The sequence below is a fragment of the Quercus lobata genome, chromosome 6 (genome assembly GCF_001633185.2).
Source record: "Quercus lobata isolate SW786 chromosome 6, ValleyOak3.0 Primary Assembly, whole genome shotgun sequence".
In the NCBI taxonomy this organism is placed as follows: Eukaryota; Viridiplantae; Streptophyta; class Magnoliopsida; order Fagales; family Fagaceae; genus Quercus; species Quercus lobata.
The window spans coordinates 12,518,082-12,537,681 of NC_044909.1; the positions used below are offsets into that span (position 1 = coordinate 12,518,082).

The 19,600-nt window shown below is 40.5% G+C and overlaps 1 protein-coding gene across 1 annotated transcript; it reads right to left on the reverse strand.

The window, feature by feature from the left end:
* Positions 1-16,615: 16,615 nt before the first annotated feature.
* LOC115949840 lies at positions 16,616-17,812 on the reverse strand. Its single transcript, XM_031067111.1, has 2 exons — positions 17,063-17,812; positions 16,616-16,792 (listed from the first exon to the last, which is right to left on the reverse strand). The coding sequence occupies exons 1-2, from the start codon at positions 17,810-17,812 to the stop codon at positions 16,616-16,618; spliced, it is 927 nt and encodes a 308-aa protein (XP_030922971.1).
* Between the last annotated feature and the right edge of the window lie 1,788 nt (positions 17,813-19,600).

Sequence of the window (19,600 nt, forward strand, 5' to 3'; positions counted from 1 at the left end):
AATGAGAGTTGACAAAGAATCATGAACCTAGACCTCATTTTAGCCTTTGGGAAAATCTAGTGCATTAAATAGAAAGATTGGTGGGAATGAGGAGCAAGCCAAATTTCGGTTTTCCCATAAATTTCGAATAATCATATCTGACTCAATTCTGATCAGAATTGTCTCATTCTTGTGCTCAAATTGAAGCCCCGAATGTCTAGTTTCTGAGAAAATTAATCGCATTCACAGATTCAAAATATTCTGAGAGATATCGATGAAATGGTGAGCAGAGGTCATTTGTTAGAAAATGAATTCAGCACAATTAACATTAATAGGTCCCAAATTAGCTCCCAATTAACATTAAATGGCTCCAATCACTCCCATTTTAGACTTAATTGGTTCTAAATTTACCATAATTAAAAGATAATTGTACAAATTATTCACTGAATAATTAATGATTAACTATCTAGTTAATTAGGTGTGTGCAACCCTATCATAAAATGTAGTCCTAACCAATTAAATTATGACACATCATTAATCTCAAATTGATTATACTTATAACCAATTCAAATCAATTGTTCATAATCACATATAGTTGGACTCAATTTGTGATAGTGTATCTCGGCCATCAGAACTTGATTTGATAATAACTTTCAATCAGATGATTCAATTAGGGCTTATGACCAGTCGATTTGATCGTTACAATATCAAGATCATTTTGGTGAAATAAGGTTAATGATCTAGTGACCAAAATAAAGATGCATATTTCTAAGGTGAAATTACAGTTTTACCCTTCATGTGAGGTTAAATGCAAGTTGCGAAATAGGGTGTCAACATTCCCTAACTTTTATTTGTACCGCTTTTACTCCCTGTCCTAAAAAACGCGTCTCTTTTTGTTCCTGCCATTACATCAAAAACGGAAAATGCACACATGACAAACAGAGTGCACTGCTAGCACACTTAAAACTGACGTGACCATTAAAATAATAATTGTGGGGACAATTTTTGCTTCAAAGGCCAAGGGCTAGACCATGTTGGAACCTTAGGCAATTTTTGTTGTCCCACATTGGAAAGAAAGCCTCCCTCTTTGCACCTTATAAGGCATGAACCAATGGTGATAGAGTACCACTAGTTTGGTTAACCAAACTAGTGGTACTTAGGCAATTTTTGTTGTCCCACATTGGAAAGAAAGCCTCCCTCTTTGCACCTTATAAGGCATGAACCAATGGTGATAGAGTACCACTAGATGCTAATGTGGCATTTTTTAATGCCAAATAACATTTTTTATTAATATTTTAATGGCCACGTCTGCTTTTAGTGTGCCAACAGTGCACTCCGTTTACCACGTTTGCATTTTCCATCTCTGATGTAACGACACGGATAAAAACAAGACGCGTTTTTCAAAATAGAGAATAAAAGCGATGCAAATAAAAGTTAGGGACCAAAGTGCAAATAAAAGCAATGAAAATGCAGGGACGAAAATGTGGCTTTCGCCAATAAGATTTCATCTTCTACATACTATGGCTCAAAGCATACTATGAAAGTATTATTATATTTGAAATAAAACTTAACAATTATATATCAATTATCGCAAAAAAATTAGATTAATTGAATGATATGCTTACTTTATGATAGAACACAAACCTTGATAGGCAAATATATCATTTAACTATTTTTTTTATTCATTATTTTACTAATTAAAAAAAATATATTCATTTTCCTCAATAATCTAGAATGTAGATGATACTCATAATTTACATGAGCACAAAAAAGTTAAAATATAAGAGCTTAAGGGAAAAAAAAGTATTAAGAGAATACAATTTGTCTCAAAAATATAAAGGAAGAAACCCATAATAAACCCTAGGGATAATAATTTAGGCTGTGTTTGTTTCATATAAGTGATTTTCCAGAAAATACTTATTTTCCAAAAATGTTTGGTTGCATTTCAGAAAATGTTGTGAAAAATATTTTCTGGTGTTTGGTTGTATTGTTGAAAATGCTATTTTCCTACAAATTTTTCACACGGCAATTCAACCCACAGCAGCAAACTCCGGCAATCAAAAGCCACAACCACCAAAACACCACCACCACACCACCACAACAACAACAAAAATCAAAATCACACAGAAATCAAAATCGCACAAAGAGAGATCGGTGGGTCGAAGGTGAGATCGCACAGAGGCGAGATCGAAGGTGCGATCGGCGCGGTGCGATCATCGGACTGGAGCTCGCAAGATCGAGCGGCGCGGTGCTGCGATTGACGAGACCGATGCGACTGGTGCGTGTGATCGTCAGACTGGAGCTCGGGGTTCGTCGGTGATTGTTAGACTGGACTAGAGCTCGGGGTTCGCCTCTTCTCTCTCTCTCTCTCTCTCTCTCCGGAATTCATTTGAAGTGAAAATAGGAACGGAAATTCATTTCCGTGATCAAAGCGTATATTTTTCGATCAACTGAAATTGATTTCCGGAAAATAGAATTTTTCGGACCAACCAAACACCCGCATTTCCGGAAAAGCATTTCCGGAAGTGATTTTCACCCAAAACAAACACACCCTTAATGATTTAACTACTTTGGAGATAATTTATTGCTAAATTCATCCAAATAAGTTATAAACACCCCCATTTTCGCAAACTAAAGAAACTGTTATTCAAGTAATTAGTAGTAAATAGAGATGCAACAACTGCCAAAATGGCTTTTACTACAATATCTGAAAATTTTCAAGGAAATAAAGGCATGGGCTGCACCGTTGTTTTCTTTGTTGGCCCCTTTGAAAGATATTATGCTATTTTCTCTTACTATTACAATAAAAAATGGAATGGTTTGTTTTTGTACATGATGGCGGAACATAATTCTTAATGTACAACTCCTAATCTACACTTAAAAATATGTCTTTATACTTTTTCTTTATACATATCTTATTTGTTCTTGATATGACATGTTTTACTTCATAAATTATAGGCCTGAAATAGGTTTAGATATTCTAACTCAAGCTTAAATACTACTGAAGATTTACTCTAGCATAGTTATACGAACACAAATTTTATGGTCACATGACATAATGATTTTGACTTAAGGCTAAGGAATTTTACTCATCAAGTCTTTGTTTAATAATTACATAACTAATTGGAAAAGAAACAATGACTAAATTTTAGGAAAAACTTATTAAATAAAAAAATTATAATATTTTTAATGGATTGAACTGAATATGATCCTTTATAGATCAAATTGACAAAAGTAATTTTTGAGGCCAACCCCAAGTAATATGCTGAGTTTAATACATGATGATGATTCCTATTTTCATCCTAAACCCGGGGTTGAATAAATAAGAGATGAGCTTATGAGAAGGTTGTTTTGTCTTGGAGTTCACAAAAATCTTGGTTAAGAATTGACCCTTTGTTTTCTTGATTCATTCACAAAAATTCTAACATGCCAAAAAGAATGCTCAATGTTTCAAGTTGGTATTAATTTTTGCGGCAAGGTTGCTACAGATAGGATAGGAAAACAACTCAATAGTGGAAATCAAGGTAAAATCCAAAGAAAATATATACATAATCCTATTTAATGGATATGGGATGCTTTGTTGCAAAATAATATTATGAGTTTTGAGTTTGATGGTGGAGAGTATAACTCAGACATTTCATCAAACACTTTGGGGATGATTGAGTTCTATGAACCAGACCTTTACCCTTCACAACAAACCAATGCACCGAAAACATCCTTTGACTAGCAATACTATCAACATGTGCCAATTCACACTAGAACCCAACGCTTCCTTCATAAAGTAGCAGATAACATAAGTGAATGAATTTCTTCATGATTACAAAAAACCACCATCAATTAAAGACACTACTGATGTTCTGTTCACTACCCTAGAAACATAAATTAGAAAATTTTCCTCAATTCAAAGTCTTTAATGACCTTAACTCATGAAATTTCTAGAATTTTGCTTGGGATTTGGATGAGAAGTGGTGAGAGAGGTGATGGCTTTGGGATGTTTTTGGAACTTCATAGATGGTGAGAGTTGGGGATTTGGAGGTGGGGTTTACAATGAAACCACAAATTGCAAATGGATTTGTAACCATGAGATCTGTGTTTGGGTATGGGTTTGTAGCCATGAGGTCTGTATTTGGGTTTGCCATGGGAGAGAGAAAAACTCAACACAAAGAGAGATAGGTTGTGCTTAAGGGAGAGAGAGGTTCGAGGTGAAGGTTGTGATATTAGAGAACTATTGGGTTTTGGAGGCTAATATTACAAAACTGTTTAGCTGAAATTTTTTGGGTTAAAAATAGTTTTTTTATTTTTAATAATGCTGATGTGGAAAATTATAGGAGCTTCAGAGGCTTCGGTTATATACATATATAGATTATACTATTTATTTTATAATTTTTGGGTTAAATTATACTGTTTAATAGTATATAATAATTATTACATATCATAAACTCAACAAACTATTAGCAAAAAAAAAGAAAACTATTATTTTTTATTATTATATTAAACAAAAACAAAATTGTTATATACTTTTATATAATGTGTGAAATGCTGTACAGCTAGTTTACCATCACAATTTAGCAACAAAAAAAAAAGTTCTCATCACAATTTACAATACATTCAGCCAAAGGTTTTACTTTTAGTCTGTCAAATAGGTAAATGTCATTTGTGAACTGCTATACAGTAGTGATAGCAGACAGAACAATAGAGCAAGAGCAAAAACAAAGATAGAGTGAGAGAGTTGTACCACCGGTTGGACTGGTTTAGAAGTGCATGGCAAGGCAAGGTGGCGCTTCAATGGGGTAGACAAATTTTTTTGTTCTTCTTTTTATTGTTATTTTTTGAGGGGGTTTACTCTTACTGGGTTAGTTCAATATTCTGAGCCTGAAAGAGGAGATTCTATAATTTAAGGGAGGGCCCAATGAAGAAAACTTTCTTTAATTTCGAAGTTTACAAATGGGTGGTCTGAGGAAAGAGGTCGACCTCTGTTCTAAGGAAGGAGCTCGACCTCTATTCTGAGGAAGAAGATGTATGTGGGTTTATGGGTATGGTGGGCATGGTGGGTATGGTGGGTTTTGATTGAGGAATCTGTGGCCATGGGCTTGATGAGACCCACGGCAAATGGGTCGACGTTTCTAGGTTGTAGAGGTTGGATGTGGGTGGTTTGTGTCAAATCGATGGTCCGAGGAAGGTGATCGATTCTGAGGAAGAAAATGTATGTTGGTTTGTGGGTATGGTGGGTATGGTTGGTCCTTAGATGCAATGCGATGCTTTGCAGTTGATTTGTCGTGGGTCTGATTGAGGAGGAGTTGGTAGAGGAAGGCAGGGAAGAGATGGTAGACCATCATGAAAGGGAAAGGCAGAGCATCGTGAAAGGGAAAGCCTCTGAGTATCAGGTTTATTACGTTTTTTTTGTTGGTTTTATTTTTTTTTTTAATATTACGCTAACGTGAAAAATTGTGGAAGTTTCAGAGGTTTCAATTATATATATATAGATTAATCAACTTGAGTAATTGAATAATTAACCGGGGTCAAGCTATCTTAACCCAACGTAAGTTACACATAGAAACTGATTTGAGAGCTTTATCTACATGTAAAGAATGAGTGGAAGGGTTTGTGTGCCATTATCTCATTATCACAATCACATGAATATTTTTTTGTTTAAAAAAAAAAGGCAAAAAGGTAAATGGCTTTGAAAGTAAAGGGGGATTTGAACCATAAACATCTTCATTAAAAACATCATTATGTGACATTTGAGTCACAAGGCTCTTGACATATTTTGTAGTGTTGTGTGGGCAACTTTTATTTAGTTTACTAGGTTGATGCGTATAAACAAATCTCACTAGGCTTGTAAAACACCCATACCTCTAAAGATTTATTGATGCAGCATTTAATTTGTTAATGTCATTGGTATTTCGCTGGATTGTAGTGTTGATTTTCTTTCTTTTCCTTGTTTTTCTTTCCTAAATTTTTTGAGCATTGCATTTTGTTTTAATTATACTTCTCCCTTAGTATATCGATATCGCTGGTGTATTAGGTTTCTTTTCTTTCTAATAAAATTTTTCACTGTTTATCAAAAAAAAAAAAAAAACTCATTCTTTATAAAGCCATAACTTTGTGATTGCAAAAGTCTTATAACTCAATTGGCATCTTTGAGTGTTCCAACGAAAATGTCTAAGATTCAAATCGCCCTTCCCTAATAATCGAATTATAATAATAAATTATTACAATATATATTATAATGGAATTATAATATATATATATATATATAATTTTTTTCTTATTGACTTGTTTGCAATAATTTATTTTCTTTATTTTGTTTAGATATGAACTTTTAATAATGTGTAAAAGTAATCAAAATAGAAAGTAATAATTGATGAACACAAGGAAATCAGTAAAGCTAAATGTTTCGATCGTTGATCTATGTTGCTTTGGAATATCCTAGAAAGATGAACACAATGTCAGAGGAGACCGGGGAAGACCGGCGAAGAATCCTCCGATGGTAAAGTCAATATTCTCATAATTCCAAATTGTATGGAAAAAATAATGTCTGAATGAATTACCTTCTCGTAGAAGAACACTTATATACTGCTTGCCAAAGGCAGTTACCTTCTCCTACCGTTGTAAAGTTTGGAGGATTCGGAGTTAACTTCCCTAACCACCAAGGCAGTTATGTTTTCAGGGTCTGACTTTCATAACTGTTGATTGGGGGAGTGGTTTGTAGCTTGACAGGAAAATAGGAACAGCCGCAACATGTTCAGGACGAGTGAAGCTCGTCCAACTCATGTTGTGGACGGTTAAGCTTACCTTGGACGAACAAGCCATATGTCATCATCCTTACCTTGGGATGAGCCATATGTCATCATCATGTCCTTGGGACGAGCCATATGGACAAGTTTAGGAGTTGGCGTTTTTTGTAATACCATCAATAATCATGTCAATTTATCCAAAAATTCATAAGATCAAAAATTATGTATAACTTAACAAAATAATATAAACCATAGTTTTGTGTTTGATTTTTCATTTGATGCTTTTTTTTTTATTAATAAATTTTAAGTTCTTCAATTAAATTCAAATATATTTTTATATCTAATTTAATTTGTTTTAGAAAAAAAAAATACGGTTTGTATTGTATTAATCAATACATCAGTGTATTAAACTTAAGTAGAGTTGTGATATAGTTCCACTATTTCAATGTAACTTTTCCATAAGGAATTGAGCATTAAGTCTGAATTTTCAAAAACCATAGCCTCATTCAAAAACCATAGCCCTAAGGTCTATTTGGATACCGCTTATTTTGTTGAAACTAAAAACTTATTACTGAAAGTACTATAGATAAAAGTAAAAGTTAATTGAAATAGAATAGTGGGGCCATGAATAGTACCAAAAAGTACAGTGAGACTGATGAATAGTAGCAAAAATAAACTGAATAGTGAAATCATTTTCATTTATAATCTATATCCAAACAGAGGCCTAATCTAAATTTTACCAATGATAGCTCCTCATGCACGAAGTACTTAGGGGTTTAGGGGGTAAATTCGTGTATGGGGATTTAGGGGGAGAGATTCATGCTAAAGGGTCAACAACATTTTAATGTGTATATTTTAAAATACCATTTTGGTCCTAACATTTTAGGGCCACTATCAATTTAGTTTCTACATTTTGGTAGCAGTTAATATAGTCTCCATTATTAAATGTAGTCAATTTGATTCTTATCACCAACTCATTCATGGAAATTAATTGCAAATTGAAATTAACACTGACCAAATTGGCTGCAACCAAAATATGTGGACCAAATTGACCGTGATCCCTAAAGTGTAAAGACCAAAATAGTTTTTTTTTTCCCTATATATTTCTAACCATCTAAAAAAAATAAAAAGTTAACTAAAACTAGGGGTGTCCACGGGTCGAGCTAGGTCGGGTTTGTGCCTGACCCGGACTCAACCCAAAACTTTCGGATGGGTGAAAACGGAACCCGAAACCGACCCAGAATGCTAGTCGGATCGAGCAGTTCGGGTCTCGTCGGGTTTTGGGTTGTATCGTCGGGTTTCGGGTTGTATCGCTGGTGATGCTATTTTGGCCGGATCCGTCGAGATCTGGCCAAATCATAACGAGATCTCGCCGGATCTCGTTAGATCTCGACAAGATCTCGCCGGATCTCGTTGGATCTTATGGGATTTCAAATAATCTTCGCCAGAGAACTCTAAATACCGTCGGTTTTTGTAAGTTTTCATCGAAAATCCTTCGAATATCGCCAGAGGTTTTTGGTTTTATGACCGAGTCGGGTGGCTCGGGTTTTGGGGGAGGAAACCCGCCAACCAACCCGAAAGGTGTCGGGTTCTATGGGCGGCGACCTACAACCGACGTCGGAGTGGTCAGTTCGGGTGGTTTTCAGTTCAGGTGCAGGCAGGTTGCTCTAGTTGGTCGGTTCCCCGAGTTGGCTAGACAGTCCTAACTAAAACCCACTCATAATCAATTGTTGGTCCACACTAACATCATTCTTGTGTGAACACATATGGCTTTTGGGTTTTTGCAAGTTAATTTGAAGATAGTTTTCTCATAAAGTAAAAACAAAATCAATATCTATCATGTTTAATATTTCTTGAACACTTCCGAAAACTTTGTTTAAAAATATTCTACGGAATGAAGTGACTGCAACAAGTAAAATAAATTTATATATATTATTTCTACTCTAGAAAATGGGAAAGGAAAATTTTAAAGTGTCAAGTGGAAACTATGTATGATGATGAAGTGTAAACTCGTCAGTCGTAGTAGGCAGATGGAACTCCCCGTGAGCACCTGTGTATCTTCTAAAAGGGGTCACTGGTGTGGTGCCTGCCACAATGCCTCCGATGCCAAAGTTAGAACAGTAAAGCAATTCACAAAACTAGAAAGTAATAGGTATTTTCTTAGAGTCTCAGTATCTATGTACCTTATGCTGCCAATGTAAGGACTTTATATATGTGATCTTGACTGCTAGCCATTGGGGTGTTAATGCCTCTCTTTTGTAATGCCTCCAGCCCAATTATGGGGCTTTTATTAGGCTCCAACGGTCTGTTTTGCTGGTTTCGTTATTGCCCAGGTTACTTGCTGGCACCATTGAATGACTTTCCTTTCCTCGTCGGTGATGGCTTGTTCGTCGTCACTAGGTTGACCTCGTCAAGGTAATGTGTTCTCATCACTCCCATCAGTTGCCCCCAGGTTCTGTGGTCATCAGTGACGTGTCATGAGGGCCATAGAAGGTGAAAGGTTTCTTTTCCTGAGTTGTTTGTGACGCTTGGGGTTTCGTTTCGAATTTAACGTATGATGGCGGCGCAGTATGGAACGTGGCCACGTGGCACGTGCTGATTGAGGGTATTAATGGCATGACCCTTGGGTTTCCCGCTACTTTTCAGTTTCCTCGGATTTTTGGTTTCAAAAACTTTTCTTTTTCCTTCACTCTGATTTTTCTTTCTTTTCTTGCTCCAAGTGTTTGTCTGTTTTGCTTGTTTCTGCGATTATTCCGATTCTGCTCCGGCGACTTTGACCCTGCTCTGGCGACGAATTTCTCCAGTCTTGACTGTTCCGCTTTTCAAGGTACGCTACTTCTTCGATTTTTCTCAGATTTTTTCTTCATGGCCCCCTTATAAATTCCTGCTTTTTCCTTTGTCTTTTACTTTTGTTGTTTTTGTGTTTGATATGTGGGCATTTAGGATTGGGTATCCCTTTTCATGGTTAGTTCTTCTGAGGTTTGGGTAGCTTGCCCCTCAGTTTCTTTCTTTTTTGTTCGCTTAGAGGCGGCTTTGGGTGTTTTCGGGGACTTTTTTCCTCTGATTGGGGACTATCTTTTTGAAGGTAGTGGGTTGAGTGTAGTTCTAGGGGAGCTATCTCCAATTTTAGGCCAGTCACTGGCTTGGTTTGAGGGAGAAACGAGGAGGATGTCGAAGGTGAGATCCAGTGAATTAGACACTGGGTTGTCATCTAGCGGCGGCCTGGTCGAGGGTGATACAGCCGTTTCCACCCCTCGTCAGGTTAGGGCTTTTTACGCTCTTAACGAGGAGTGTGGGCTGGACGCTGACACAGTGGCTAGGTTTAAGGATAGGTTCCAGTTTCCAGCGCGGGTTCACATTCGTCGGCCTGGTCCTGAGAATCGGGCCTGCCACTTCTTTCCTGGTGAAGTATGCTTCTACGAAGCTGCTTTCACTTCTGGACTTAGGCTACCCGTCCATCCTTTGGTGATGGAGCTCCTGGATCACTTTGGCATTGCCCCCGGGCAACTCATGCCTAACTCCTAGAGGATAGTTATCAATTGTATGGAGATTTGGCTGGCTGCCAACGAAGATATGATCAAAGTGAGTGAGCTCGTCCACATCTACCGTTTAAAGGAATCGAAAGAGTATGGGTATTATGAACTAGTCCCTTGGATGAGGGGGACTAGAATCATTAAGGGTTTAGCCTCGTCATTCAGGTACTGGAAGTCACGTTTCATTTTCATGTCTGGGGATGACTTTGAGACCCCTTTTAGCGAGGCTTGGGGTGATATCCCAAGATTACTTCGTCGGTGGGGAACCCCAAACTTAGGTGCGTCCATGTTTCTTCTCGTCTGTTTATTTTCGTCTTGCATGTTTGGTCGTCACTAACCACTTGTTCACTTTCTTTTGCAGTTAAAAAACGCCCCAAATTGAAGAGCAAATATCAGGGTCGTGTTCAGAAGGCAATCGAATACGCAAAGTCGATTGAGAGTTGGGATGATCTCCTTGACCCACGGATACTTTCTTTCTACTGCTTAGGCCCGAATCCATCTCCTTACGTTTTGTGCAGCATTAACATCGAGGAGAAGAAGAGTAAGTTTTTACCTCGTCACCACAGACATTCACTTGCGTACTTTGGATTTCTTAGTCTTTTTTTTTTTTTTTTTAGAGATGACGACCAAGTTCAACAAAGATATGTACGCCAAGATGAGGTCCAAGAAGGACAAACCCTTAACTAATATTGGCAAAAAGGGAGTTCGTATTACGGGGAAGGGTCCGTCTGTCCTCCCTTATGTCAATGCCACTCCCATCGTCTCAGGAGTTGAGAGTCTACGGGTGGCTTCGCCGGCCACTTCAGTTGAGGAGATCCTTACCCCGTCATCAAAGAGGCCAAGACTGTCAGCCAAAGACAAAGAGAAGGACAGAGTTGGCTTGTCCGTCTTTGACGACGAAGGTGTGGCTGTGGAGCGGGCACATAACGTTGTGAAGGCTGAAGACCTTAAGGTCTTTTCTGGAGTGCCTCTTAATGTGGTTGCAAGTCAGCACATTCATAAGATTGTGTAGGTAAGGCTGTTTATGCGTTTTCCTTGGTTTCTTTTCACATCAATTTCCCCATTCTTTTTTTTTTCTTTTTTTTTTTTTTACTGACACACTTAGCTTGCTTCGTCAGGTGTTGGGGGAGAGCCTTCACCTTGCTTCCGAGTGTCTCACTCAAGAGGCTAAGGTGGCTTCTTTGACGTCCAGGATAGAGGCTCTAGAGAAGGAGAACTCGACGCTGAAAAAGGACCTCATAGAGTCGATGGACGAGGTTGCCACATTGAAGGAGAAAGTCAAGGCTTTGAATTCCGACCTTAGGGTCGAGCGTCAGCTGAATCTGGAGAAGGACGACCAGCTTCAGGCGGCAAAGGAGAAGTTGAAGACGATCCCTGCTAGGTCCGTCGAGGCCTTTCAGCAAACTGAGGAGTATTCCACAGTACTCTTCAGCTGGTACTTCAAGGGCTTCGAGCTCCTTCGCAGGTACCTCGTCAAGCACCCTACAGGGGTTGATCTGCCGAATTTGGATCTAGAAGTGGTAGATCAAGAGATGGCTGCTGACGAGGCTGCCCAGTCTTCTACACCTGAAGGTGACGCCCCTGCTGCTGATGACGCCCCTATTGCTGAGAATGTTCCCGCTGCTGCTAACGATCCCATTACTGACGCTCCAGACACCCGAACCTGATACTTAGGAAAATTTATCTTTTATATTTGCCCGTTGTGTTTTGGGCCTTTTTGGAGATGTATATATATATATATATATATATTATATCTATTTTCAGAACAATGTCCCTTGGCCCTCCGTTTTATGGGTCTGTAGGAAAAACAAGGATAATTGCCCTCTGTTTTTGGGCTTTTTATGATTTAGTACTTACCCGTTTTTGTGGCTATGCTCTTGTCTATGACCATGCATGTGTTTGTGATTTAGCATAAACTTCTTAGCGTACCTTGTACTTAGCTGGTACTTAGCGTAAATTTCTTTAGCCGTGATTTGCTCGTCATTCTTTATCCTTGATGAGGGTTTTTGTCCTTCTTTTTCTCTTTGTTCTTTCTCTTGCGGATTCGACAGTATCCTGAGTTCGTCGAGTGGGACTTTGTCAATTGCATAGGCTCTAAAATTATGTCTACGTCACCAGCACGTTCTGGGGACATTCACTTTCTTTTGTACCTTCGTGAGTGACTTACATCCGTCAAAGCGGAATCTTATCACTTGGCCACTTTTTGGTGACTTACATCCAGTTAAGGAATCTCGTCACTTCCAGATTCGTCAGTGATTTACATCCGTCTTGGCGGAATCTTATCACTTGGCTATTTTTTGGTGACTTACATCCGGTTAAGGAATCTCGTCACTTAGGGATTCGTCAGTGATTTACATCCATCTTGGCGGAATCTTATCACTTAACTTTCACATATTTTGTACCCATTATGAGGGTCGTTAGTAACTTACATCCGTCAAGGTAGAATCTTGTTACTTTAGTTTGCCTTATACGCGTTGGCGTTGTCGTCAGTAACTTACATCCGTCAAGGCGGAATCTTGTTACGTTAGTTCGACTTACAATTGGCTAGACCTGCTTGCATAAAGACATCAAAGAATAAAGTTTTTTTATTAAATTCAAGAGTGACTGCATTTGTCTATTACATCTACTGGTGGTACTTTTTTAAATGCTCAATGTTCCATGGTCGAGGGAGCCTTTGTCCGTCCATGGTTTCCAGGTGATAACTTCCTTGTCTTGAGTAATGAATGACTCGGTAAGGACCTTCCCACGTAGGACCCAGCTTTCCCTGGGTAGGGTCTTTAGTTGCTGTGGTGGTCCTGCGTAGGACAAGGTCTCCTATGTCCAGTTGTCTAAGTTTAACCCTCTTATCGTAGTATTCAGCCATTTTTTTTTTATACTTCATCATCTTGCTGGATGCGTTGTCTCTTACTTCGTCCAGACAATCCAGGTTGAGTCATAGTTCATCGTCGTTGATCCCTTCGTTGAAAGTTCCTCATCTGATGCTCGTTACCCCCACTTCGACTGGGATTACTGCTTCTGTGTCATAGGTAAGCCTGAAAGGGGTTTCTCCTATCAGGGTTCTGGCGATGGTTCTGTAGGCCCATAGGACATTTGGTAATTCTTCTGGCCAGGCACCCTTCGCATCATCCAGTCTGGTCTTGATAATCTTGAGCAGCGTCCGGTTCGTCACTTCCATCTGCCCGTTTGTCTGAGGATGCCCTGGGGACGAGAACTGATTCTTGATCCCAAGGTTTGAACAGAATTCCCTGAAGCCTTGGCTGTCGAACTGCCTCCCATTATCTGATATGATCGTCAAGGGAATCCCGAACCTGCAAATTATATTTTTCCACACAAAGCTCCGGATCAGAGCTTCAGTGATCGTTGCTAGGGCCTCTGCTTCAACCCATTTCGTGAAATAATCAATAGCAACAAGTAGGAACTTTACCTGACCTTTACCTTGGGGCAGAGGACCAACGATGTCAATTCTCCACTATGCAAATGGCCATGGGGAAGCTATAGTCGTCATTCTCTCTGCTGGAAGCCGTTGCACATTCCCGTATCGCTGGCATTTGTCGCACCTCTTGACGATCTCAGCAGCGTCCACCTACATGGTTGGCCAAAAATATCCTGTTCGTACTACCTTATTCACCAGGGATCTTAAGCCAGCGTGGTCACCGCAAATTCCTCCATAGATTTCTTCTAGGATGTATCTAGCCTCTTCCTCGTCGACGCATTTCAAGTAAGGCATAGAGAAGCCTCTCTTGTACAAGGCGTCATTCAGGATCGTGAACCTGGCCGCCCTCTTCTTGATCTTTTTAGCTTCTTCGGTGTTCTGAGGGAGGCGCCCGTCCTGGAGGTAGGATATTATGAGCGTCATCCAGCTGTCTGTACTCTAGATGGTGAATGTTGCAATTTCTTCGATACTAGGGTGTTTCTGGACTTCCACCGCCAGATCTGTGCTAATCTTCCTTTCTTCTGATGACGCTAGCTTCGATACTTCGTCAGCTCCCATATTCTGACTTCTTGGGATCTGCACGAACTCCACTATGTCGAACTCCTGAATTAGATGTTTCGTCAGCTTGAGGTATTTCTGCATCCTTTCTTCCATTGCTTCGTACTCTCCCCTAATTTGCCCGATCACTAGCTTTGAATCACTTTGGATCAACAAGTTTTTAGCACCAAGTGCCTTTCCAAGCCTCAATCCCGTCAATATCCCCTCGTATTCAGCTTCGTTGTTGGTGGCTGGGAACTTTAGTTGGACCCCATATTTCAGCACTTCTCCGTCAGGGGCGGTTATGACGACCCCTACTCCCCCCTTCCTCTGGGCTGACGAACTATCAGTTTGTATCGTCCATCTGTCTACCTCGTCGATAATCCTATCCTCGTCTGGAAGAGTGTACTCTGTGATGAAGTCCGCCAGAGCTTGCGCCTTGATCGCTGTTCTGGGATGGTACTCGATGTCAATTGACTAAGTTCAATTGCCCACTGGACCATCCTGCCTGCTGCTTCGGGCTTGTTCATTGATTTCTTGATTGATTGGTCCGTCATTACAAGAATGGGATTTGCCTGGAAGTATTTCCTTAGCTTGCGCGAGGCTACTACTAGCGCAAATGCAATCTTTTCGATCCTTGGGTATCTGGCCTCAGCTCCTTGGAAAGCTTGGCTGACGTAGTAAATCGGGAGCTGCTTCTTACCCTCTTCTCTAATCAGGGCTGCACTTACTGCCGAGGCTGACACTGCCAAGTATAAGTATAGGTTTTCCCCTTCTTTGGACGGGCTTTGGAGAGGTGGACTGCTCAGGTAACGCTTTAATTCTTGGAACGCCGCTTCGCACTCGTCGGTCCAGGCAAAAGCCTGTTTCAAAGTCTTGAAAAAGGGCAGGCATTTGTCTGTAGCCCTAGAGACGAACCTGTTTAAAGCCGCTATCCTTCCTGTGAGTTTTTGAACGTCCTTGACGGTTTTGGGTGAGGCCATGTCGACGATGGCTCGTACTTTCTCTGGGTTTGCTTCTATTCCTCTCTGGGACACCATGAATCCCAGGAACTTTCCCGAGGCAACCCCAAAAACACACTTACTTGGATTCAACCTCATCTGGTGTTTTTTGAGGGTTGCAAACGTTTCCCTCAAGTTGTCCAGATGTGTGAGCTCTTCCTTGCTCTTGACGAGCATATCGTCATCGTCCACGTACACCTCCATGTTCCTGTTAATCTGTTGACTGAACATTTTGTGCACCAATCTCTGATACGTAGCTCCAGCATTTTTCAACCCAAAAGGCATTACCTTGTAACAGTAGAGTCCTTGACTTGTGATGAAGGGAGTCTTCTCCTGGTCTTCCTCAGCCATCTTTATCTGGTTGTACCTTGAGAAGGCGTCCATGAATGTCAGTAACTTGTGCCCGGCTGTGGAGTCCACGAGCTGGTCTATTCTTGGTAGAGAGAAGCTGTCCTTTGGGCATGCCTTGTTCAAGTCGGTGAAGTCTACGCACATCCTCCATTTCCCGTTTGCTTTCTTTACCAGGACAACGTTTGCGAGCCATTCAAGATAATACACCTCCCGGATGAATCCAGCCTTCAAGAGTTTGGTAACTTCCTCTGCAACTGCCTGATCTCGTTCTGGGGCGAAGGTTCTTCGTCGTTGCTGAACGGGTTTCTGTTCTGGGTCCACATTCAGCCTGTGCTGGATGACTTCTGGAGATATGCCCGGCATGTCCTCGTGACTCCATGCAAAGACATCTAGATTCTCTCTAAGGAACCTTATGAGTCTTGTTCTCATCTCGGGGCTCAATGTCGTCCCTATCTTGGTCGTCTTGTTCGCTTCTCCTTCTACCAATTCCACTGTTTCCAGGGCCTCTATCCTATCTTCTTCTTTTTCTTCAATCATCCATGTGTAAGTCTCCTTCCCAGCCAAGACAGCTTGATAGCATTCTCTTACCAGGACTTGATCACCTTTCACTTCACCGACGCCATTATCTGTTGGGAATTTCACCTTCAAATAGTAGGTTGACGTTGCCGCCTTCCACTTGTTGAAGGTAGGCCTCCCAATGATGACATTGTAGGATGAGGGACAATCTACCACCAGGAAGTCTACTTGTCTGGTCAACTGTACTGGGTAGGTCCCTGCCGTCACCGTCAATGTCACTATGCCTCTGGGGTAGACCCTGTCTCCATTGAAGCTGACGACTGGAGAGTCAAAAGGGCGAAGTCTTTTAGGATCTAGTCTCAGCTGCTGGAAGGCTGGGAAGTAGATGATGTCCGCGGAGCTTCCGTTATCAACGAGGATCCTTTTGGTATTGAACCCTTCTATATTTAGCATTATGACCAGGGGATCGTTGTGGGACTGCTTCACTCCCATGGCGTCTCCTTCGCTGAAAGACATGTCCTGGTATGTTCATCGGTGCTTGGATGGAGGTATGGCGTGGACGTTGTTCACCTGTCTCTGGTATGCCTTTTTGAGTGATTTAAACGATCCTCTTGAGAACGGTCCTCCTGTAATCGTGTTTATCTCCCCGATCACCTTGTGTGGAGGCTGGGACGGACGGTCATCATCCCGGGAGAAGGCTTCATGCTGGATTTTATTGTCGTCCCTGAACTTGCTATATTCTCCTTTCTTCACATATTTCTGTAACTTCCCTTTCCGTATTAACTCATCTATTTGCTCCTTTAGGTCTCTGCAATCCTCTGTGTGGTGGTCGTGGTCTTTGTGGAACCGGCAATACTTGTTCTTGTCATGGACATTGGGGGATGAGTGTAATGGCCTGGGCCATTTGAGATAATGCTCGTCCTTGATCTGCGTGAAAATTTTGTCAACAGGCATAACCAGAGGAGTAAATCTTACCGTTCGAGGATTTTTATCATCCTTCCTCCTGTTCCCGTCATTGTTCCGACGGTCTGGTCGATCTCTCTTTTGCCCCCTACAGTCGTCTTCCCTCTTGGCCTTGTCTCCTGACTTCTCGGCATCTTTTATGGCAGCTAAAGCATCTTCAGCATTCATGTACTTCTGTGCCTTCAAGAGCATTTCCGCCATCGTCTTTGGGGGGTTCTTTGCGAGGGAGGCCACGAGGTCTCTGGACCTCAACCCCGCTTTGAAGGTCGTCAGCTGCACCTTGTCATCAGTTTCGTCCACCTCTAGAATCTCCCGGGTGAATCGTTTAACATACGACCTCAGAATTTCCTTCTCTCCCTGTCTTATGGTGAGTAAGTAGTCTACTGGCCTCCTTGGGCATTGCCCCCCTATGAAATGGCGCAAGAAGGCACTACTTAACTGATTGAAGTTGTCTATGGACGAGTTTGGCAACTTCGTAAACCATTCTCTTGCAGCTCCTTTGAGAGTCGTTGGGAAGGAACGACACAGTATCTCGTCAGGTGGTTGTTGAAGACCTAGAGTCGTCTTGAAGGTATTAAGATGATCCTGTGGGTCTTTTAGTCCATCGAATGGCTCGAGTTGAGATAAGCAAAACATTGACGGTACAGGGCATTCAAGTACCGCGGCGGTGAAGGGTGAATCCGTAGCCCTTACCATTTTGTCTACGCTTCGGTCCGTCTTCTCCTTAATGGTGCTCCTCAATTCGTCCATTTCCTTCCTCATTTCTCGAAGGAGATCCGACTTCTGCTCGTCTGGAGTAGTTGGCCTCTAAGGGGTTCCTCTCCGGTGACTATCCCCTTCTCCCTCCAGGTTACCCTTGGACCGATTCTCTTCCTGTTGAGCCTGTTGAACCTGCTGGAGCCGTAGCTTCATTTCCTGGTTCTGTTTGGTGAGTTCTTCAATGGTGGCTGCAAGGGCTTGGACTTGCTGGACAAAGGCTGTTGAATCTGGGTTGGATTCCATCTGAATGTAGGGGGTTGACGGAAACTACGTTTTCAAATATGAATTTGAGAATGTCGTTCCCCACAGACGGTGCCAAACTGATGAAGTGTAAACTCGTCAGTCGTAGTAGGCAGATGGAACTCCCCGTCAGCACCTGTGTATCTTTTAAAAGGGGTCATCAGTGTGGTGCCTGCCACAACGCCTCCGATGCCAAAGTTAGAACAGTAAAGCAATTCACAAAACTAGAAAGTAATAGGTATTTTCTTAGAGTCTCAGTATCTATGTACCTTATGCTGCCAATGTAAGGACTTTATATATGTGATCTTGACTGCTAGCCGTTGGGGTGTTAATGCCTCTCTTTTATAACGCCTCCAGTCCAATTATGGGGCTTTTATTAGGATCCAACGGTCTGTTTTGCTGGTTTCGTAACTGCCCAGGTTACTTGCTGGCACCATTGAATGATTTTCTTTTCCTCGTCGGTGATGGCTTGTTCGTCGTCAAGGGTGACCTCGTCACTAGGTTGACCTCGTCAAAGTAATGTGTTCTCGTCACTCCCATCATATGAAATCATTCATATAAGCTAAAATAGAATAGTTTATTATAAATAATAAAATTGATAATTAATAATTGGAGAATATATATATATATATATATATATCTACCATTAATATATATATATCTACCATTAATATATATATATATATGTATGTATGTATATATGAGAGCTGTCCGTCCCACACATCTATATATATATATATATATATATAAAACCGAAGCCTCTGCTAGCTCCACAATTTTCCACGTCACTTTTTTCTTTTTTTTTTGTTTTTTAATTCTTTTTAATGTTTTATTATATTAGAATTTATCAATTTAACTCCCCATCCGTATACAATAATACAACTCCTCCTTCAGCTTTTACGTCACTTTAAAAAAAAAAAAAAAATTCTTTTTAATGTTTTATTATTATCAATTTAGAACCCTAATACAAGTATACAACTCCCTCTTCAGTCTTCAGTCTTCACGTCTAACCCACAACCTCTCTGTTTTCCTTCTATAACTCTCTCTTCTCACAACGTCTCTTCCTTCCTAACCATTCGACAATTCCTTCTCTGTCTCTTCGTTCTCATCTAATGGTGGATTCAACTGAACCAAACCCTTCGCACAATCTAGGTTTCATCCTTAATACTCTTTTTTTTTCTTTTTCTTTTTTCTTTTTTCTTTTTTTTTTCAGACCAGATTCTCTCCGCAAACATTAGTGGTAAGTTTTTTTATTTTTGTTCTATAATTTTGGTTGTTAATATATGATTTAGGGTTTCATTTTTGGTTGTTTTATGATGGAGTTTTAAATGTTTTTTTGCACCCCAAAACTTAGATCCTACCGTCGCCGCCACCATTGCATCGATTTCTCTTTGCCTCTCCATCGTCGCTTAATCCAGCCCATCATGTTTTATTTTGAGGTAATTAAAATATGTTTTTTACTCTCCTTAATTTCTATATATTGCTTTCTCTCTATCCGCTTCAATTGTTCATGGAATTTTGTTAGTTTGTGGCTGTGAATTGCTCTGGATT

What these genes read in the sequence shown, in the direction of transcription:
- LOC115949840 (XM_031067111.1), bottom strand. Translation starts at nt 17,812, where the DNA reads ATGAGGAAGGAAATGGACGAATTGAGGAGCACCATTAAGGAGAAGACG. An exon ending in ATGATAAAAATCCTCGAACG is followed by an intron (nt 16,793 to 17,062) that starts GTAAGATTTACT and finishes AATAAAATCCAG; the next exon opens with CATGAAGCCTTCTCCCGGGA.